Source organism: Choloepus didactylus, chromosome 4 (genome assembly GCF_015220235.1).
Source record: "Choloepus didactylus isolate mChoDid1 chromosome 4, mChoDid1.pri, whole genome shotgun sequence".
In the NCBI taxonomy this organism is placed as follows: Eukaryota; Metazoa; Chordata; class Mammalia; order Pilosa; family Megalonychidae; genus Choloepus; species Choloepus didactylus.
In genome coordinates this window covers 156168411-156191510 of record NC_051310.1, presented here as the reverse complement: position 1 = coordinate 156191510, position 23100 = coordinate 156168411, and the positions used below count along the sequence as shown (strand labels likewise).

General features: G+C 38.2%; 1 non-coding gene and 1 gene segment (V, D, J or C); one reads left to right on the top strand and one right to left on the bottom strand.

Moving 5' to 3' along the window:
* Positions 1-4089: 4089 nt before the first annotated feature.
* Positions 4090-4864, bottom strand: LOC119532956. The segment is given in 2 exon segments: positions 4090-4475; positions 4707-4864. Coding segments are annotated over 2 exon segments (432 nt in total).
* An 8199-nt stretch (positions 4865-13063) lies between these two features.
* LOC119533515 lies at positions 13064-13170 on the top strand. The gene has a single exon (XR_005216645.1). It is a non-coding gene; the product is annotated as a U6 spliceosomal RNA (small nuclear RNA).
* Positions 13171-23100: the final 9930 nt, after the last annotated feature.

Below are 23100 nucleotides of genomic sequence, written 5' to 3'. Positions count from 1 at the left end.
GGATGGTGGTGGTGGTATGGGTATATTAGAATTCTTGTATGAGGTTTGTATTATTTTTGTAACTGTTCTGCAAGTTTGAATGTATTTCAAAATAAAAAGTTAAAAAAACACTTCCTGGAAACTGCCCACAGCACTGGGCAGTGGACCAGTTTCTCTTCAGAAATATCCACTGATTCTTCCTAAGAGATCATGATTTCATCCTGGGACACTTGCAAAGAAGAAAACTTATAGTATATTTTTTAAAGCAAAAATGATAAAAACACCTTGTCACATTCTATTTGCCAAGTTTCTATTGCACATGATACAGCTCTATATAACTGTTTACAGACTTCAGCTTTTTTAAGCACATGATGTTAGGATTAGTAAGTCCAAATGTACTTTGATCTTTTTACCTTTATGGGACATAAAATAGCAATATGGATATCAAGAAATATTACCAGAGTATCCATTGGAGAATGAGGACCTGACATGATGTAGCAGATGCTTTTGGATGCTGTTTTGAAACTGTTATTTACCCCAGGAAAGACTATGTTCTTTAATGCAGTCTTGTGAGGACAGACTTATTATGGGTGGAATCTTTTGATTAGGTTGTTTCCATGGAGATGTGATGCACCCAACCGTGGGTAAGGCTTTTTGATTAGATTATTTCCATGGAGGTGTGACCCCATCTATTCATGGTGGGTCTTTATTAGTTTACTGGAATTCTTAAGAGAGCTTAGAACTGACACAGACCCAGGTGCTTGGAGATGCAGATGGAAAGATGCTTAGAGATGCAGAGAGAAAGATGTTTGGAGATGCTAAGCTAACAGATAAAGCCCAGAGTTTACCCCAGAGAATCTAAGAGAGGAGCCCCAGACACCCTGGGAGAACAAGCAAGGATGCACAAGAGCTGAGAGAGAGAAGTTAAGAGAGACAGAAACCCAGAGACATTTTGGAGAAAACCATTCTCAAACCTAGGAGCAAAGGACTAGCAGATGCCAGCCACATCCTTCCCAGCTGACAGAGGTGCTCCAGACACCATCGGCATTTCTTCAGTGAAGTTATCCTTATTTTGGATGCTTTTATGGCCTTAGAACTGTAAATCTGTAAACCTATAAATCCCCTTTATAAAAACCAATCTGTTTCTGGTATTTTGCATAATAGCAGCTTTAGTAAACCTGAACGGATGGTTAAATACTAACTCTCCCAATCTCCCTCACAATTAGTGCTGGCCACATGACACAGTTCTAGCCAGAAGCTGAGGGTTTGAGGTTTGAGGGATGGCTTTGTTCCGATAAAAGAGAAATGTAAAGCTAATACTTGTTTCTCCCTTTCTTTCTTCCTTGAATCCAGCTGTAGTACCTGGAATTGCACCATGAAGCAACAAACTAACACACTAATAAGGATGCTTGTGGTGGTTTGGAGCTGTATGTACCCCACTGTAAGTAGGATCTCTTGATGAGGTTACCTCAGTTAAGATGTGCCCACCTCAATTGAATAGGTCTTATTCCTATCAGTGGGGCCATTTAAAAGCAGAATGAAGTTCAGAAATATACAGAGAAAGCCACACAGATAGTAGTCAGGAGCTGAAAATGAGGGAACTGAAAGGGAAGGGAGAGGCCAGAAGAGGCTGCTATGTGCCTTGCCATGTGACAAAAGAGCCCAGGACCAAGATCACTAGCAGCCAGCCCCAGAATGCCACAGTCTTCGGGAAGGAAGCATCATCTTGATGCCTTGATTTGTACTTTTCCTAGCTTCAAAACCATGAGCCAATAAATTCCCATTGTTTAAGCCAACCCATTGCATGGTATTTGCTTGAGCAGCCAAGGAAAGTTGAAGCACAAAGAGGAAAGCAGCATCAGATTTTGGTGGTCATTTGATTTTATCACTGAACCTCTGCATCCACATTGGCTCCTGTTTTTTTGTTATGTGAGATTATTAAATGTGTTCGTTATTTTAGCTGCTGTTTTGAGGAGACCAGAAATTTTACTTGAGGAGACTTCTATATTTGACATTTAGTGAGGACAAATGGAGAGAGATCCAGATCAGGAAGAGAGTTGGGGACTGGTGTTTCCTTAGAGATTGTGTCAAATTACTTTCCCCCAGTGACTCATAAATCAGAGGAGGGAACTGAATACATTTCTGCACACTGGAAAGTGGTAATTCAAACTTCAAATATCCTTTGGAGATAATTTTCCTTCCCTGAGAAATCCTCTACTTGCCTGGAATTTTAGTATTCTCTTGCCTGATAGAGTTCTTTTGACTTTGTCTTCTAGATTTTCACTCAGGGAAATCACGAGACCCTAGAGGCTGAAAATAACTGAACTCAAATGAAATTCCCACAGTGCTTATCTTCACAAATGTTGACATCAGGATACCCTGATGTTTTCATTCAATTATCATTTAAGAAAAAAGACCCAAATCTCTGCACAAACTTTGTTTTTAAGTCACAAATTCTAATCACATGTTTTTATAACATTCAGCAACAATTTGTGTCCTTTCTGGCCAGGTTCATGATCAAATATTCTAAATGTCTCATGAATAATTGAAAATAATTTGTATTTTCTAGTTTTTGGATATAGAGTTCTACATATTTTTAACAGATAAAACTTATTTTGTGTGGCTCAAATTTTCTAGGGCCTTATCAGTTTTTCACCTATTTTATCTATTTTTAATTGAGATATAATTCACATACCAGAAAGTTCATCACTTTAAAGTGTACATTTCAGTAACTTTAGCATATTCAGAGTTGTACCAACATCATCACTATCTAATACCAGAACATTTTCATCAACCTCAAAATAAATCCTGTGTATGTTAGTTACTCCCCAAATCATCTCCCCTCCCCAGCCCTTAGCAAGGACTAATCTACTTTCTGTCTCTGTGAATTTGCCTATTCTGGACATATCTAAATGGAATAATAACCATGTGTGGCTTTTTGTGTCTGACTTCTTTCACATAGGATGGACTTTTGGATTGTTTCCACTTTTTGGCTATTGTAAATAATGCTACCATGAACATTCCTGTACAAGTTTTTGTGTGAACATGTTTTCCATTCTCCTGGGCAAATACCTGGGAATGGAATTGCTGGAGTCATATGGCAACTCTATGTTTAACGTTTTGAGAAACTGTCAAACTGTTTTCCAGAGTGGCTGCACCATTTAACATTCCCAAAAGTAATGCATGAGGATTCCAATTTTTCCACATTCTCACCAACACTTATTTTCTGGTTTTTAAAATTATAGCCTTCCTAGTGGTGTGATGTAGTGTGGTTTTGATTGCGTTTCCCTAATGACTAGTTGAGCATCTCTTCACGTGCTTTTTGGCCATTTGTGTATCTTCTTTGGAGAAATGCCTGTTCAAATCTTTTCCCTATTTTAAAAATTAGGCTATTTGTATTTTTGTTGAAGTGTAAGAGTTTTTAAAAAAATATATGCTGGATACTAGAACCTTATCAGATATGATTTGAAGATGTTTTCTTCCATTCTGTTGGTTGTCTTTTCACTTTCCTGGTAGTGTCCTTTCATGCACAAAACTTCATCTGGATAGTTTTTCTTTGGTTGCTATGCTTTTGGTGTCATATCTAAGAAACTGTTTCCTATTCCAAGGCCACCAAGATTTACACCTATGTTTTCTTCTAAGAGTTTTAGAGTTTTAACTCTTATGTTTAGGTTTTTGATTAATCTGAGATCATTTTGTATACAGTGTGAGATAAGGATCCAAATTCATTCCTTTGCATGGGATTATCAATTTGTCCCAGCCCCACTTGTTGAAAAGACTATTATTTCTGCATTGAATAGTCTTGACATCCTTGTCAAAAATTTATTGACAATAGGTGTATGGATTTATTTCTGGATTCTTACTTCTATCCTATTGATATTTATTTCTAAGTGAGATGTGTTGAAATCTTCTACTTCTACTGTGATTGTGTGTTGATCGTTTCTCCTTATACTGCTTACAAAAATAAGTAAATAAATCTATTATACTAATAAGGAATTCAGAGGGGGGATATACACTCACCAAAGGACACAGCCTTTGGAAGATAAACACTTGGACACATGCGTTTGTAGTAGTGGAATGGCAGGGGCACTGGGCTGCATGCAGGCATGATCATGTTTCATGCCAAGAGAAGCAGGAGCTGGAGGCAACACAGAGGCTGGAGTCCCAGATGCCAGTTTGAGTACAGGCTGCAGGTGCCTGGGGAGCACTGTGCTGCCCAGCACAGAAGTAGGTGCCTGCATCATCAGGCTCAGAGGCTGAGATGTTCAAGAAGCTTTCCTTTCTTGTTGCTCCAAACTGAGCAGTCATTTTCCCAATTCTAGTCGATTCAGCAGCCTTATATAAGGTTATCAGGAGGGCGGGAGCTTCTCCAGGGTCCTGCTTGTACCACAGGAATATGTTAAATGTGCTTGAGGAATTGCAGTTCATGGTGAAATCCTCTCCTTCCTGGATGGACACAGACTTAGGACTCTGATTCAGCTCTTGGCCATTCACACCTGTTTAGAAAGACAAAACAAGGTATTCAAAAGATTGTCTTCAGATCACCTTTCTCAGAGTTGTGATGGATACATCACATATCCCCATCCCTCCCTCTGTGCTTTATTTTCTTTCTTCCCTCTCCCCCTCTCTAATTTGTCTCCTTCTTTTATCTCTTTTTACAAACTTGGAAAAATCCTCACCCCATGCTCTCACAGAATTCCCACCCCTTTGGGATCTCTAAGACTCACATGCAAGCTGCATCCATAGGATTATTAATAAACCTTCAAAGACCATCCCTATCACAAGCCCTTTAGCAAAGACTTATTTCCTAAATGGAGTTTTGCTTCAGGAAACTCCTCTGGGCTAAGACTAACACTAGAAACAGTGTGCTGGTGTGAAGATAAGCGTTCTGTGCAGCAGCCAATCTGATTTCTCACTGATTATATCTCCCTGGGTCTTGAGCTAACCTTGAAGGGGATTCTTTGAATGGAGACACTGCCCCCTAGTGGCTAGATACTATATTGCTGTCCTTTCATACCATTTAGATTCTTTTATTCGTCCTCCTATTTCTCCTAGTCATTTGCTAAGCATACCTACTGAGTAATCACTATATGCTAGGAAATGTCATAGAGACATGAGCAAGACAGAAAGGAAAGTCAGTGAAGGCTAGACTTAAGATTAAGCATGGTGAATTGAAAACATATTTTCCCCTAATCCCTTCTGATAATCAAATGAATTGAGAATAAAAGTTTTTTTTTTGTTTTTTTTTTTTAAGTTATGAACCCCAAATAGCAGAACAGAAGTGGAATCGCAGCATGTGGGCTACTTTTGGGAAATGTGAGTAGATGGACAAGTGGTAACTGACTTAGCTGAGTGAAGAAAGTTGAATTCTAAGTGCCTATGGGAGGTGGAAAGGGCAGTGGTTAATTCCAATGAAAAGCTCTGAAAGTCTCAAGAATTAGGCCACCTGATACCTCAGAAGATCAGAATGAGGGGTGGGAGTTGGAGTTCTAAACAGGATGCATCAAATATAAAGTGTAATTTATAAAGTACAATTTTACTCTCAGATCTCCCATCCTGATCTGGAAAAGTCAGATATTCACTCCTTCTTAAATTCTTTAGTAGGAAAAAAACCTTATTTTTTTTCGAAATGTTGAATAAAGGGGCACAAGCTCCTGGGATACCAAGCTTAGTTGAGAGTGAGGTGAGACAAATACTTGAAACTGAAGAATCAGGGTTATTCTTTTGCTCAAATCCCAGATTTATATCCCAATAAGTGTGAATGAGCGTCCAAGGATTTGAAAAAAAATCCTTTAACATGAAAAGCAGAGAAAAAAGAAGAGAAAAGGTTCCTGATGCAGCTACTGATGGGAGAAGAAGGTTATCATTGCTTATTAACACAGTGAACATTCTGGCTTTTCTTAAAGAAGCAAATAAAACTTTGAAAAACAGTAAAATCTCATTTTTACAAAATGGATTTTAGAGAGGAGTTTCGTTTTTTAAGAATAAAATTGATGCAAAAGCTTGAAGTTTCAAATGTCTAAGATCTGGGCAGAGTGTTGGAGGAATGCCTAACTTTGGTCCTGATTTAGGTAAATCAGCTGCCCCTGTGCACTGTCCACAGTTTCGGTTTTATATCCTATTGTGCTCCTCAGAATTCAGAGAGCTGAGAAATCTATTACTGTTTCCCTGAGTGTCCTTCTCTCCTTGTTTCATTGCTAATTTTTTTTTCTTAGTGGTCTAGAGTCTGCCTGAGATTCACTTCTTCCTGTGTATTTACCTTGCTTATCGTTTCCTTTTATGTTGTGGCAAGATCCTTCATTTGAATTACTATTTCCCACCAAGTAGAAACATAGGTAACCTCAAGTATCTTATTTTCTTTCTTTTTCAATGACTGTGTGATACATTATTAGAGCATAAACAAACAAATCTTCACTCAGGTAATTCAGATAGTGTCTAATTTTTGTGACTCCAATGATGACAGAGAGCTACAGATGGTCACCTATTTCCAAAAGGTGAGAAGTTTACTGTTATCCTTAGATCTCGGCCTCCTGTGGCCTTCATCACTGCAGTTGCAGTCTCAGAAATGGTGAGCATTGTTCCAGTTGCCGTGAGAAATGCTGTCTCAGCTTTGAAAGTACTGAGATGATTTCCCAAGCTTCCCCATTTCCTTGAGAATTCTGGCAATATATTTCCATCCCCTAAAGGAAAATATAGGAGGGGTGACAATAGGTCCTGGGATGAACTTGGCATTCATTTCTGGATCATCAATTTAATGTATTATTTGTATATTAAAGCAAATGTGGATATGTTACAGAACAGAATGTAACATGTGAATTTTAAAGATAGAACATGAGATTTCAAAGAAATTTCACACATACAGGGGACTATATACCCCCAGGCTTCTAGGAACACAGTTCTCACTCTCCTTGACTATTAGCAGTAATTTGTAGGGAAAATTTTAAAAAACACCAAGGTAACTCAGAAACCCATATGCCTGTTGTCTGCAACCTGAAGCAGCCTAACAAATACAGTTGCTGTGGATTTTAATTATTCATATGATCTTTTAATTAGAATTGATATGTCAGAGAGTCATATCAAATGATTCTGGTGAGCTTGTTCAGAAAGAAAATCTTGCTTTAAAAGATAGATTATTTCTATTTAAAGTTGTCATAGAAGGAAGATATCTTCCAGGAATCCTAATAAAATGAAAAGAAGATGGGGGATGGGCACCTCTTTTGAGTAGAGGAAATAATACAGCTCCAGGACTGTGGGGAGAGATTTGGGGACCAAAGAAGGTCTAGCTCAGTTACTGGAAGGGTTAGAAGCAGAATGGCTGAGCAAGCCCAAGTCCCATATTTTCTGATGCTTTTGTAGAGGTGAGTACAAAGTGAAACTTGCCCCAGGCTCCAGGACAGTAGACAGTGACCATGAGAAAATTTATTCACTGGTCCTACTGTCAGGAGGTGGGTGGAGCTGAGGACTGGCCATGTGAGAGGAAGGAGTGGTCTCTGTATCTCTGGAGGGGCTATGGCCACCAATGTGCTTCCCAAGAATTTGCATTCTCAAAAATATTCCTTTGATGGCACCTTATTTCTCTTCTGCACTCAGGCTTGTTATCCTTGTTCTCACAGAGTGGAAGTCAGGTCCTCTTGTTTTAAAAAGTGCTCTTGGGCTAAATTGGGTGATTGTTTTGTTTCTGTCTGGGAGGCAAACTTGGGTCTAAATCTTGATTACAATGTGTATCTAGTGACTCTGACCAATCATTCACTCTGGCTCACATTTATTGTATTAGCAAAAGTTCTACGTGAAGGAAGAGGCAGGGGAGCTTGAGACCATGTTTGCTTGTCAGAAAAGGGCTTAAAGTTAAACTGTCTGAAAGGCTTGACAACAAAAAGAGTCAAGGTTTCAAATCTTAGATATCACTCAAATACAAGTTCTTCAACTCCCAAACCAGGTGACCTTGGCCATGTGACTTAATCTCTCTGAACTTCCAGAGTGGACAAGAGTGTATGCGATAAGCAATGTACACTACCTACCACAGAGTAACACATTATACATGCCTAATATAATGTAAGTGACAGAGTGGTGAGAACTCTTCTAGGCCCTTTTATGTACATTAACTCATTAGATCCTCAAACTATCCCTTTGAGATTGGTATTATTATCCTCATTTTTCTGCTGAAGAAATTGACCTTCATAGAAGTTAAGTAACTTCCTCAAAGAGGCACAGCTAAGTAGCAGAAACATGATATCTTAAGTGTTAGATTTCTTTCTCATTCCCTGTAGAAGGGGCTGTATTTGGGATTTCTTACATTTATTTTTAGTTTCCTTCACTTTTTCCCACAAAGGGCACTCAGGGTAATGAAGTGGTTAGGTCAGTTGAAGTAGGCAATGTTCTTCCTAACATGAAGGACCCTGTCTTTTCCTATCTTATGGTGATCTGTTATGTCCTCATTATGTTCTCTGAGTGCAGGATGATGTAAAGGAGCCAAAAGACTGACACTTACTTGCCCTATAATCCATGTCAGATAACATCTGAACCTCAGATTCTTATCAGTAAAGTAAAGATATCTGCCATCCTATTGCCTTTTAGTGTATTAAATGTAAATGGATAAGGTTCTCTAAATGTTACATATTGGACAGTTATTGCAGTGATTGGTATGTAAATGACATCTGTCTTAGGTAATAGATATTGCATATTATTCTATTCATTTTTTCCCCTTTGTGAAATTATATTAACCTTATGGACAAATTTGAACAAAGATGCTTCTTAAAAAAATGCTTGCATTTTATGCTGCATCCTTGCCCACGGGAGCCATTCCATGTGCTGGCAGTTGTCCTGTGCTATAGTTTAGTAGTGTGGGAAACAGCATTTTATCATGAAACATCCTTCCTGTTCAACTGTCACAGAAACTGAAAATATACCTTTTGAGGTGACTTTCTTTGAATCTCCGTCTCTAACATTCCCTTTCCCATTACAACATGTCAAGGAAAGTTTACCTTAGAAAGTTACATAGAATTGTAGATAAATTATAAACTACTTCCTTTTACAAATGAGGTTGGGAGATGGATATGAAATCAATATGGTGAAAGAAGATTGTGAAAAGCAATTCAGTGACTGGAAACAATAGGCTTTGGGTGGACAAAAAGTATTAGAATGTCACAGAGCAGTGTCTTAGGAGGGAGGCAAATAAAGATGCAGGAATGGCGAAGGACTGAAGACAAAGACTGTATGTCCCAATTACCCTCTAACTAGCCTTTATGAAGTACGGTGAGACAAAGCAAGTGAAAAAATAAAAGCCTACAAGATGAGCTCTGCCACAAGGACTATCGAGGGTCATTTGTTTCTTTTCGAAGCTACCCTGAGGTGATGGGCAGCTATGTGTGGCTGCAGCCCGTGGGCAGTGAGGACAGGCGAGGATGTGTTGTTAGTGACAGTGGGAAACCCTCCATTCCCTCCCTACATTCCCACCCAGAGGGACATCATGAGCTGCTAGAGGCTCAGTCTAGAGGAGCCACAATTCATAAATCTGCTTCTTAGATCATGATAAGGGGTGAGGCAGTTCCTGGGGCTTTGTCTAAGTCCCAATCCTCATTGCCTATAGATAATCTTCTCCATTCTCATTCCCACAGTTGCCCTTCTAAGGACACGCACAGCTTGGCTTAAACCTTTCACAACAAAGCCCTTTACACTGGCATCGCATTCTTCTCTTTCACATGTGGTATCCCAATTAGTAAAAAAACATGGTGAGACTGACTGGGAAAACATGTTTACCTCTATTTTATAATTTAAAAACTGGCTCAGAAAGGTTCTCTTGTTTGAGTACAATCACATAGGTTGTTAGGGCAGTATAATTCAGGCCCTCTCTCCCCTCTTCCAGCTCTCCCTTAACTACCCCGGGCAGCTTCCTGGAAGGACAATAGTTAAGCTGGACCTTTGCAGCTTCTCAGATAATATGCAGTGTCTGCTAAATATCTGTTGCAGCCTCTGGGTCAGGGCCCTCCCCAGGGCAGGGGGGTGGGGGGTGGGGTGAGTAACAGGATCCTCAGAAGCTGGTCCAGAGCTCTTTTAGGATGTTGCAGGAAAGGCACTGTGCAAGTTTTCTACCTTAGAGAGTGGGAGCACATTCCTTCAGCAGCCCTTATTATGCTGCCTGAAAAGAAAGTCCTTGGTGATTATTCTCAATAGCCCCTGAGTCTGTCTTTTGGAGATTCTTCCTTGTTTATTATTGTTAATAAATTATTTATAGTAATTTATACCACTATATTATATTGTAATATAATATACTATAATATAAAGAATATTAATATTATTAATATTAAAGGAATTATTGTTAATCCCTTGTTTATTCTTCTTCTTAGGTGTTATCTAAAATGGGCTTGGAGGCATGTGCCCTTCCTGGGTCCTCAGGGCTTTCACATCTCTTTCCCTGATTATGGAAGGCTGGGGCCCAAGGATGGTTTTAAGACTGAAACTGTGATAGACTTTTTCAGTCTGGGCTTGCGGCTGTCTGTTTCTGGTTTCTAGATATTTGTTCTATCACACGCTAAAATATTTTAAATTTCCCTCTGGGATTATGGATTTGTCTATTTCTTGTTATAATTCTGTCAAATTTTGCAATAGGCAAAGTACATGTTTTTAGGGACATGTTTTATTTTTCTGGCAAATTGAATCTTTAATCATTGCGAAGAATCCTGGTTACTCCAAAAATCCTTTTTGCTTTATGGTCTACTTCATCTAATATTAATATATTTACATCAACTCTATTGGAATATATTTTTGTGATACATTTGCCTATTCTTTTGCTTTCATCATCTCTATATATTCTTATGTTTTAGATATGCCTCTAGTTTTTCAGCTTTTCCTTCCTTCTTCTGTCTCTAACCTTCTTCCTGGGATAATTTCCCATTTACCTTTGGAATTTCCTTTAATGTGGATCTGCTGATAAATTTTGTAGCTTTTCTCTCAAAATCTCTCTGTTTTCATTCTTGAAGGACATGTTTTGCTTTATTTAAAATTCTATGTTGGCTGTTATTTTCCCTCTCATCTTTGAAGATAGCATTCCACTCTTTTCCAGCTTCCATTGTCATTGAGAAGTCAGCTACCGGTTTATTTCTTGCTTCTCGAATGCAATTAGTTGTTAAATTCCCCCTGTGGCTGCTTTTCAGATTTTCTTTTTGATTTATGGTTTTATGTGTTTTACTCTGATTATATTTAAGTATAGATTTCCTTTTATTTAAATTTTCTGGGATTTTTTTTTTTTTTTTTTTTTTTTGGCCTTTTCAATCTGTGAAAGATATCATTGTTAGCTGCAGAATTCTGCATCGGTTAACTGCAGAAAACAAAAACAAAGGAAGCATTGTGCAAGAAGCCAGAGGAAAGAGAGATTTCCTTCAAAAGAGTAACAATCAGACTGATAGCTGACTTTAAACAGAAATTTGGGAAGCCAGAAGAGAATAGAATGGAATCTTCAGGGTGGAAATAACTTAGAAGCAATAATGTAGTGAAGTTATTTCTTGAGAACAGAGGTGAAATAAGTACATTTTCAGAAAATCATATTTTAAGGGAACTAGAAATCAGCAGCTTCTAAAGATGCACTGTGTCACCATCAGTGTATTGGATCTTTTTTTCCTATACTTCAGTTGTCTAATGTTTTCAATTATTAAATGGATGAGAAATCTGTAGTGGTGGGGAACTGGATTAGCAGGCCATCTTCCAAACAAAACAAGACAAAACAAAACAAAACACCCTGCAATGGCTCTGCAATTTTGAAGAATATTTAGGAAGAACTTTTTAAAGTAGAAGATAGTATAAGAACATCAGCATGATTTTCTGGTTGGTGGAAACATTTTTCTGAACATATGGAACAAAGAAGCAGAAAAGAGTTGTCTTAGTTTGCTAATGCTGTGGAATGCAAAACACCAGAGATGGATAGGCTTTTATAAAACGGGGGTTTATTTTGCTACACAGTTACAGTCTTAAGGCCACAAAACGTCCAAGGTAACACATCAGCAATCGGGTACCTTCACCGGAAGATGGCCAATGGCGTCCGGAAAACCTCTGTTAGCTGGGAAGGCACGTGGCTGGCATCTGCTCCAAAGTTCTGTTTCAAAATGGCTTTCTCCCAGGACATTCTTCTCTAGCAAGCTTGCTCCTCTTCAAAACGTCACTCACAGCTGCACTCCGTTTTGTCTCTTTGAGTCAGCATGTTTTATATGGCTCCACTGATCAAGGCCCACCCTGAATGGGTGGGGTCACACCTCCATGGGAGTATCCCACCAAAGTCACCACCCACAGCTGGGTGGGGCACATTCCAAGCAAATCTAACCAGCACCAAAATGTCTGTCCCACAAGACCACAAAGATAATAGCATTTGGGGGACACAATACATTCAAACCGGCACAAGAGTCAACCCACTCCTCTACTTTAAGGTGGGTGATTTATCTGTTTCCTGGTGGTAGAGCACGGGTGGTTCATTTGTTGTGCATTTTAAATTATTTTTATTGCCTTCATGGTTATGGCAATAGACTGCTCATGAGTGCTACTTAATGTTGTGAACAGTTTATGTTCTTCCATCTCTCCCTTTGTGGATTTGTGAGAATTTTCTCAGAGCTGCTTGGCATATGCCAATCAAAACTTCCTGAAATTCTCCTTCTTTTGCTTATAAGTATGTGGTGGCTTAGAGTTACGTATCTGAGAGAAAACCATATTATTAATATTAATCCTTTCCTGTGGGTGTGAACTCATTATAAATAGGATATTTTGATGAGGTTACTTCAGGTAAAGTGTGGCCCAGCTGAATCTGGATAGGTTAATCCTATTACTGGAGGACTTACAGAGAAAGCCACAAAGAGAGAAGTAGAGAGTCGGGGGGGGGTGTTTGCGGGGATGATGAGGGGTGGGGAGGAGGGCAGGCAGAAGCTGGAAGTCCATGGAACCTGAAAGAGAATGAAGAAGCCACCATGTGCACTGCTGTGTGACAGAAAAGCCAAGAACCAAGGATCACCATCAGCCAGCCCCAGAATGACACAGTCTTTGGGGTGAAAGCATCATCTTGCTTTTGCTCATTTTAGACTTCTCCTAGCCTCAAAACTATGGGGCTGTGCTTGCTTTGGCAGCACATTTACTAAAATTGGAATGATACAGAGTAGATTAACATGGCCCCTGCACAAGGATGGCATGCAAATTCATGAAGCATTCCATATTTTTATTACAATAAATATACCACATTAATATATTAATAAGGTGGCATATAAAAACTCTATTTTATGCATGATTTTTCTGTAAACCTACAACTTCTCTAAAAACAAAAACACACAAAAAAAGTGAGCCAGTAAATTCTCATTGTTTAAGCCAACCCATTGTGTAGTATTTGTTTTTACAGTTGGGAAACTAAAACAGTTTACCATGTTTTTTCTGGTTCTTCCCAATTTCTCTAACCATCCATTTTCAAATTAACTTAGTGACACATGCAAAGTGATAAAAAAAATTTAAAAGATATTTGTACAAATTTCTGTAATAACTGTCAAAAGATGGATTTATGTTTGGATATGAACCAAGGATGATGTTAGTGAAAAAAGTGAATTATGAATAAGCATGATTCAGAATTGTATAAGCAGAGAGTAAATGCAAGTGTATAAATAAATAAAGGGAGGAAGTTCTTGATAAAATATTTGCTGGTGGTATGGACAGATGAATAAATGAATAAGGAAATGAGTGAGTGAGGCTTTAGAATATATCCTGTTACTTTTTATCATGAATAAGGAAGTGCATGAGTTTTTACCTAATATTTTCATAGATCCTAGAATGTATCTCTCTTTTATTTGGTTGTTAATTTTTGGTCATGATAACTCATGATTTCTTTCATTTATATATATTGAGTTCCAACTATGTGCCAGGCATTGTTCTATGTGTTGGGGATACACGAATAAATGAAACACCCAAAAATACATACCCCAGTTGAGAAATTAAGCAAACTACTCAACAAATTTAAAAGACCTATGTGTGTTTAGATAAAGGAGGGTTGGTGAGGGCTTAGAAGAAAGATATTAAGGACAAATGAGAGAAAATATTGTAAGGAAGGAAGAATGGTATGGAAAAAATAATTGGAGAAGGGGAATTATTAAATAATTATTCAATTTTGATGGAAACCCCACTGCAGAGCCTTCTGAGATTTGGGCACAGTCATCATAGTCCATTAACCCCTGTAGTCAAGGAGACTTCCTCCACAGGATGATGAGATCAGCTCCCATTTGTCTAGTGCTTTTTATGCACAAGGCACAATTCCCCACTCTTTTCAAAGACCTCAAGAATATCTCCAAGGATATCTCATCCAGGATTCTGCCTCTCTCCTATTCTTTCTGCCCGGGATTTTGACTTCCTCTCTGTCCACTTTTCCAGAGAAAGGTCATAGAGAGAAAGAACTAGTGAAGTTTCAGAATTGCTACTGTTCTTTGAAAGTTCAGATGTGTAGAATTCTCTCTATAGCTGCACTATCCTATACATTAGCCTCTAACTACATGTGGTTATTGAGCGCAGTGTGGCCAGTTGCGACTGAGGAACTTAACTTTTTATTCCAATTACATTTAAATTTAAAAACTGTATCAGTGAAAAAAACTTTATTGTTCAGGTAGGATTATATTTCACTTTGTTGAAAATACAGCATCTAAACGGAGATGTGCTATAAGTATAAAATACACACTGAGTTTCAAAGACTCGGTATGAAAAGGAGATTGTAAACTATCATGAGTACATGTCGAAATAAGATTTTAGGCATACTGGGTTAAATACATTTTAGTATTAAGATTAATTTTAACTGTTGCTTTTAACTTTGTTTTTTCATGCAACTATTAGAAGATTTAAAATTACCTTTCTGGCTCATACCATGGACTGCACTGCTCTATAGGGTTAATGGGCTCTTTTTTTTCTCAGCTTAGACCTTATTTTTCCTACCCCTTGACTTTCTTGATATTTTGCTCTAAGATGGGCAACATCAGCTGGGTTGGGTGCCATGATCCATTCCTGAATATACCACTGATCATCAATTTTTATTCATTGTGTTGGAGTTTTCTTCTTGTTACTCAATTCAGGAAGGCAGTAGGGAGTGGTTTGCACTAAATCCTAAGGAGGTCGTGGACTATTAAACATTAGGAAAATTGTGTGTTTCATTTTTAACATAGTTTGATACTAATTCTTACTTTCCAAGGTTGTTATGAGGATTAAAAAAGACAATGAAATTAAAGACCTTAGTTAAGAGTTTGGCATGTAATAAAAATTAAAATTATTTTGGTTACTTATCATCATCATTATTATTGACAGGGCTCACTCCATTTCTGGGAAATACTCCTAAGAGGGTAGCAATAATATCATCATGTTCCAAGAAAATCAAGGAAATAGAATAAAGTCCAACAATTATAAGGAGGTACTTTCAACATACTGATTTCCCACACTCAGACTGGCTAAGTGAATAGAAATTATTAGAAGAAAATGTAGGACTTTAGTTTTATCAATTTGGAATGGGGATAGCCTTACTTAGAAGGCTCAGATTTGGCAATATAAAAATTAAAGATCCCTCCAATAAAAGTTGAATAAAAAATTTAAAAGATACAATATAATAAGAAAGAGTATGTGCAATGTATATAATAGGCAAAGTAATATTCATGTTATTAAAAGAAATTTTACAAATGAGAAAAAGACAAAAAACCTAATAGAAACTAGTTAAATGATATTATTAAGGTGCTACAAAAGTAGAATCACAAAGAGACAACATGTATGGGGAAAGCTGTTCAACTGCACTAGTAATCAGGGAAATACAAATGAAATACTTCAAGTTATCTAAAATCTAAAAAGATTGAGACTAGTGCTAACCAAGATTCAGGAAAATAGGTTTCCCATAATCTTGTTGTTGGGGTGTGGATTGTTAGAGTCATTTTGGAAGCAACTTTTCGGTACCTATAAAAATGTGAATAAGGCATATCCTCTGAACCAGCAATCCCCCTTCCCGGTTTCTTTCTCATAACACACATACACACACACACACACACACAAACACACACACACACACAGACACACACACACACCAGTTGAGTTCTTTTACAACAAGAAAGGATTGTATATTTCGTGTGCAATAATAAAATATTTCAACATAACTTTTAAAAATCAAATTAATTCCCATATATTAATCCCTTTTTTTACCTCCTTCCAAATATCATGCATATTCCAAGTGTATGTGCTAGAGATGAACAACAAAGAGCATTTCAGATTTTCTCAAGAGAAAATGTATCTGTTTCTGAAATTCATTTCTATTTTAGAGAGGTTGGAGGGACTAAAATGATGGACAGTCTGGAGCCTGGGCATTTCCCTGGGTCAAATGAAGGAAGCCTTTGTACAATCAAAGGGTGTTCCCTCCCACCCTTTTTTTTAAATTGAGACCTACACAGAAGGCAACATTTGGTTAACACAAAACACCATAAATTTTCATTTGCTTTTTCTGTTATTGAAGGATTATAATTGTGATCCTTGTTCTCCATCAAGCTTCTCAATCCCTTCAACAATGAAAGTCCTTCTTCCTCACTCTCCTCATCTTCTTGTTCTCATTGATTTCCTCCCTCTCTTCTCTTTCTTGTTAATTTGTCTCCTTCACTTTTCCTTCTTCTTCTATTGAGCCTGTGCTCATTTTTGTGCAGTGACTTCTCTGAGTGGCTGTCGCTGCTCCCTACTGCCTGCAGGGAGATACTGCACAGGTGCTGCCCCGCCTGGGTCGCTGTGTGTCTCTCAGGATGCAGTAGTACACAGCAGTGCTTCTCAGAGTAACACGGGGCAGGACCAAGGTACTGGACTTTCTGTCAGCAGGGATGGTTAACGAGGCCATTTCATTAGTCACATTGGTTTTTAAACCATGAATCACGTACTCTGGGCCCTGGTGGAGAATCTGTCGATACCAGTGTATGTACTCACTTCCACTGATAGTGGGGTGGTTACAAGGCAAGTTCACGGTTTCTCCTTCTGTGCTTGCCATTGAATCTGGCTGTGTGGTCTGGGCATCACCCATAATACCTGAGGAGTTGAGAAACAACAGATTAGATCTTACCTGTCAAATCAGAGTGCATCTAAAGGTCAGGGACACATTCCCAGAACTCTCCTCTCCAGCCCTGCCCCATATTCAAGTATATTCATGTGTGTTACACAGGATGAAAGAAATATTACTGGTACCTATTACTGAGATAGCCAGAGCTAAAGATAAATTGCCCACTTTCTGTGGGTCTTGGGCTCAGTGGACCCTCAAACTTCTTACATCCTGGGAGCCATGAGACTCAGAGGTTCTTCTGTGACAGTGCATATGACTAGCCCTTCACACAGATGCCCACACTCTCTAGAGAAACACATAAGTACAAACTCTTTCTAGCAGTTTGGTAAAGCACACTGGGAGAAGTGGAGGTAACAGATATCTTTCCTGTGTCCTTTGCCACAAAAGCCATCCTTTCTTAACCTCACAACACTTACCCAAAGTCAAGAGAACAGTCATCCTTGTCAATAACCTCATGGTTCAAGCGGAAACTGGAGTACCAGGCCCCCAGAGCTCAGACTCTGTGCCTGATCCTAGGCTAGGGGAGGTCCCAAGCTACAGAGCAAACAGCAGCCAACAGCACAGCCCTCACCAGGCAGCTTTCGCTTTGTGAGCTCCACAGCCAATCAGTCAAAGGCAGAGGAGCCTCTTGGTTGGGTCTACCCACACCTCCAGGCTTAAATATAAATATAAATTTAAAAAGAGAATAAGAATGCTCATCCAATGTCCAACCATAATTCAGAGGGTGTATATTGAGATCATTTTCACGTTTCAAATTCAAACAGGCTACATATGAATGAGAAGATGCCATACATACAGACAAGGGAAAACCCTTCACTAATTAATTGGTTGTCTGATGTTCCATTGAGCTGGTAGGAAATGTCCTTTCATATGTTGGGACCTGTGCTGTAAGGGAGGAAGAGAATTCCTAGCCACATGCCCAGCCACAGCAAATAAGTCTCAGAAGGAGTCATAAATAGCTTAACTTCAGAAGTTAGAAACTTCTTTATGGAATTTTTTTTACCATAATATAAGTTTAAAATTAAATGACATTGTGGGAGAAAATATTTGCCACATACATAACAGAAAAAGAAATAATTTCATAATTGTATAATATTGCTGTACTTGGTGTGACAGGAAAAGATACGGTAAAACTCAGGCTAAAAGCCAAGTTGCCTGGTAGTCAGGTCTCCTCCTGGGCTCCTGGAATTAAACATCTTCTGCATGTGCATAGTTGGGTGCCTCTTGCCTTGACGCAGGAACCAATGACTTGAATGTTACTTATTCCTATCCCATTTGAGCCCCTCTTTAACACATATTTTCTCATCTCCATGTCCATGCCTAAGGGTGACATGCACTGGGGATACTAAGGAGAAAAGAAGAAAAGGAAGATACGGGGAGAAAAAATTTGGAAAAGGAAATTTAGGGAAGCCATTTTACAAGAGAGGTAAAAGTAAATATGAAGGAATTTCTCCAATTGCTTTCAAAAGTGGTTATTAAAGAAATGGAATGGAGTAAAATTAAAATTGCTCACTAACTTAACTTGCCATTTTGCTATGATAAATATTTGGTGTTTTAAATTGGGCTATGTGTTTACCACCTCTCTCCTTTCTTCCCAGGTGGTGTCAACTCTGCTCTGTGTTTGGGAAGGCACTTACCCACGCCCGTGAATCTGTACACACTCAACAAGGAGTTATAAAGTACAAGGTAAGGAAGGGGATGAAAGTAATTTCTTTGCACAACTTGATGATTTCTCCCGCCCCCCTGGAAGGAGCTTCAGTTTGCAACTCTAATAGCTCCCTCTGGTGACCACATAAGTGAACTCCTTTAGTTGGAACTAGGAAACAAGCCAGTCAGGAATCTTTCAAGAGATTTGGGTGTCAGTCGAAGATAGATACCTCAGTTATGTTACCACCCTTAAGCAGCAAGGCTCAGGGGCTCATCTTTTAGTGAAGTACTTCCCACCACAAAGCTCTAAGATATAATTATATTCAGTCACATCAGGATTTTAGAACTGTTGATGTGGTGTTTTCTTAATTGTTGAATTCCTCTTACTTTTCTTCATCTTACTCTTCCCATATTTGAAGGAATTGCCAATGCCCACACTGTTTATTGTTTATCCTAGGATTTGGCACAGAGAGCACAAATGTGTTGGATGAATGTATTAATTTCTACCCATCACATTCCTGGTAGAAGTGGTAAGGAACAATGCTAAATCACTCCAAATAAAAGCTTTCAGTTTTCTGGAAAACAAATTGAACTAAAATATCCGAAAGTAAAGGTAAAGGCAAGATTAGACTTGCAGGCAAAATTCAAATGGGCAACATACCAAACCCCACTCTGAAATAAGAAAACTTCAAAAATCTAGTATGAAGAAAGCCTGGTTATTAGAATATGGCAGTTTATGGCATGGTCATATTGTTTCAACAAATACTCACTGTGCATGTTCTGTGTGCCAGATTAAAAAATGACAACAGCAATTCAATGCTGGGGGTAACTGTTATGTAGTTACATTGTGCCAAAGTCAGATCAACATTAAAACTTTTATCTAGTGTTCATTATTTCAGTGTTCAAATAATGTGGCAAATCCAGGCAGAATTCAGAGAAGAACAATTAATATTGTGATACTAATTGTTTTTGTTTTATGCAACACTTCATTGAGATATAATTCTCATACAAAACAGTTCACCCATTTAAAATGTACAATTCAAGGATTTTTAATATTTTCAGCAACAGTCAATTTTGGATCATTTTATCACCTCAGAAAGGAAGCCCATACTTATTAGAGTCATTCTCCATGTCCCTCATTCTCTCTCCCATGCCAGGCAACCACTAATCTGCTTTCTGATTTGCCCATTCTAGGCATTTCATGAAAGTATATAACATGTGTTTAACGGAATTATATAATATGTACTTAATGGAATTATATAATATGTGTCTTCTTGGAATTGGCTTCTTTCATTACCATAAAGTTTTCAAAGTTTATTCATATTGTAAAATGTATCAGTACTACAGTCCTTTTTATGGCTGAATAGTATTCCATTTTATGGATATACTACATTTTGTTATCTGTTGATTAGTTGATGGACATTTAAGTTGATTCCAGTTATTGTCTATTATGAATAATGCATAAACATTTGTGTACGAGTTTTCGGGTGGACGTATGTTTTCATTTCTCATGGCTATATGTGTAGAAGTGGAATTGTTGGATCATATAACTCCACATTTAACTGTTTTAAGAGCTGCTAATCTGTCTTCCGGGATACTTCTCTCTTTGGAACTAGAAAACAGGCAAGTTAAATTAAATGAGAATGTTGGGAATCTCCAGGTTTGTGTCTTTCAAATCTTTGATGGTGACCCTAATCTCTGAAATTCTTCCAGGGATGTGGTACTACTTTTAGTTTACTGTCTTGTTAATGGAGGAAGTTCCAGGAGTTTCCAGTTAGCTCTTTTTACCATGGAAAGACTCATTCTGTGGGTCAGGAATCCAATACTTGTATTCTGTCTATCCTAGGAACTTCATCCCTTCCCATGATATATTCTGAGATGGAGGAATTCACTATGATCTCAGGCAACCACTGTGAAATGCATATCACCTGACCATCTCAAGTTACAATTTTCGAGTAGACCATGGTAGTGTTTCAGGTCCCTGGGGATTACAGTGAGTTCAGAGCAAGGGTCTAATGTCTCCTGGAAGGTCTGGATGTTTCCCTTTTCCCAGTGTACATGCACTCTAGTCAAGTCCTTCTGGGGAAAGATTTAGGGAATAATCACAATATTTCTTTGGCCACATTGCAGAATCTTTCTCAAATGAATTTGGCCTTTTCTTCAGCTGATGAGTTCTAGGCCAATCAGCTGGCTTAAGTCTGGTAACTGAATAAGAGTTTATGAATCCCTTCTATAGCAACTCAAGTTATGCACACACACACACTGCCCCTCTCTTTCATTTCTAGGTACCCCATGGCTAATTAGCCCTCTCCAAAGATTTCTGAAATTCAAAACAATTTAGTTAACACTCTGATTAAAACTTTGTCCCTGTGGGTTTACTTTGATGACTCACCTCGTCGCTGTCAAACATCACAACCTGCCAGTTGAAATCAGGAAAGCAAGTGACAATGCAATATCATCCTTCTCTGCACAGCCCCCCACCTTCTCACCTTGTCACCTTCAACCTACAGAACATTGCTTCCAAGCAACATGTTAAAGATTCTGATGACTCACTCAACAATGCATTTCTTGATTCCTAAGTGAAGGGAGTGGCCTCTGGGATTCTTAAGGGAGTTTGGCTATCAAGCTTCTATTCAGGTTGCACTTTATAATTCCATTCCAATATCCCCATTCCCCTAAACCTTTGAACTTCTTTCTCTACAAGTTACCCAGGCAGTGTCTGTATTTCAATCTCATTAGCTGTGGGTCAGTGGAGCTCTTACTCTCCCTAGGTCTGAAGAGTGAACGTGAAGAAGGGAATATCCTAACTTGAAAGGAGATGACCATGTAAAGAAAGCCAACTTAAAAGGAGCAGTGTGATCTTTGAATGAATGATGCAGCCTGCCCAAAGAGATGCCCCAGGAGATCTTCTCTCTTCCCATCAAAGATACCAGAGGAATAGGTGCTCTGGTCACACCGTGATACCTCTCTGAGATCTTCTGCAGGAGGCCCCTCATTCAAAGAACTCCACTAGATTAAGATAAAAGAGACTTATTGCTGTGGACCCTTTGTATATCATCCACACCTCCCTGCTGAGGCAGACCGCAGGGAGGAGAAAAGTGGAGAGTGGATATGGGACACAAGTGGAAGACAGTCAGCTGACTGGGCCTGTGTCTAGGTGTCTATCCTTTCACTAATACTGCACAGTTTAATGCATACGTTTAATACTAGGCAGAGGAAGTCCTCCTATCTTGTTCTTCTTTCAGAGTGACTTGAATACTTTTGACCTGTTTCATAAATATCTTAGAATTGGCTTGTCCAGGTCCATACACAATGCACATGAACACACACAGCCACACCTGCACACACACACACACTATTGAGACGTTGATGGGGATATCATTGCATTTATTTACCAAATGTGTGAAAATTGACATCTTTGCAATGTGCATCTTCTGAATCGTGAACGAACATAGTGTATTCTCTCCATTTATTTTTTGTCTTCTTTAATTCCTGTTAGTGATGTTTTATAGTTTTCTGTGTTCTGGTCTTGATAATCCTTTTAAAAATGTTAATTCTATTTGGTATTGCTATTTTAAGGATATTTTTAATTTAATTTTTATCAGCTTGTTGCTTGCAAATAAAAATGCAACTTTTCAATATTACTTTTGTTAGACTGATTTAGCAGCATAATTTATTTGTAGATTCTATGGGATTGTCTATATCACAATCATAATCTTTTATTTCTTTTTCTCTCCTTCTTATTCTGGCTAGGACTCCCCATACAGAGTTTAATAGTACTACTGTCTGTCTTCCTTGTTTTGCTCCAGATCTCAAAAGAAAGCTTTTAATATTTCACCATTTAGTTTGCTGTTTGATCTATGTTTGTGGCATATACTCTTTACCAGAGCAAGGAAGTATTTTCCTATTCCTACTTGTTTCGGAGTGTATTTCTTTGTCATGATGGAATATTTCTTCTTTATCAAATACTTTTTTTTCATCAATTTTGATTTATGTTTTCCTTTCTCCTAACACAACAGAAAGCATCAGGCTTTTCCATAAAATACCCTTCGCAGTCTTCACACTTAGTCAACACCTGCTTCAAGCTATTCATCTCTAGATTTAAGAGTTTGACATTGTCGTTTTCACACAGACTGAGTCTTTAAATTAAATCTTAATAATCTGGCCACAAGAAAATGAGATTTTTGCTTCAAATATTTTTGTGTATCTATTGAGATAATTAAATTATGTTTATTAATGTTGTTTATTACTTTGATTGATTTTCAAGTGTTAGATAAACCTTGCATAAAACCCAAGTTGGTTGTGATATATTGTTATTTTTTATATGTTACTAATGCTTTCTGCTAATATGTTGCTTAGAATTTTTGAATTTATGCTCATTGAGTGAGGTTGTTTTGTAAGTTTTC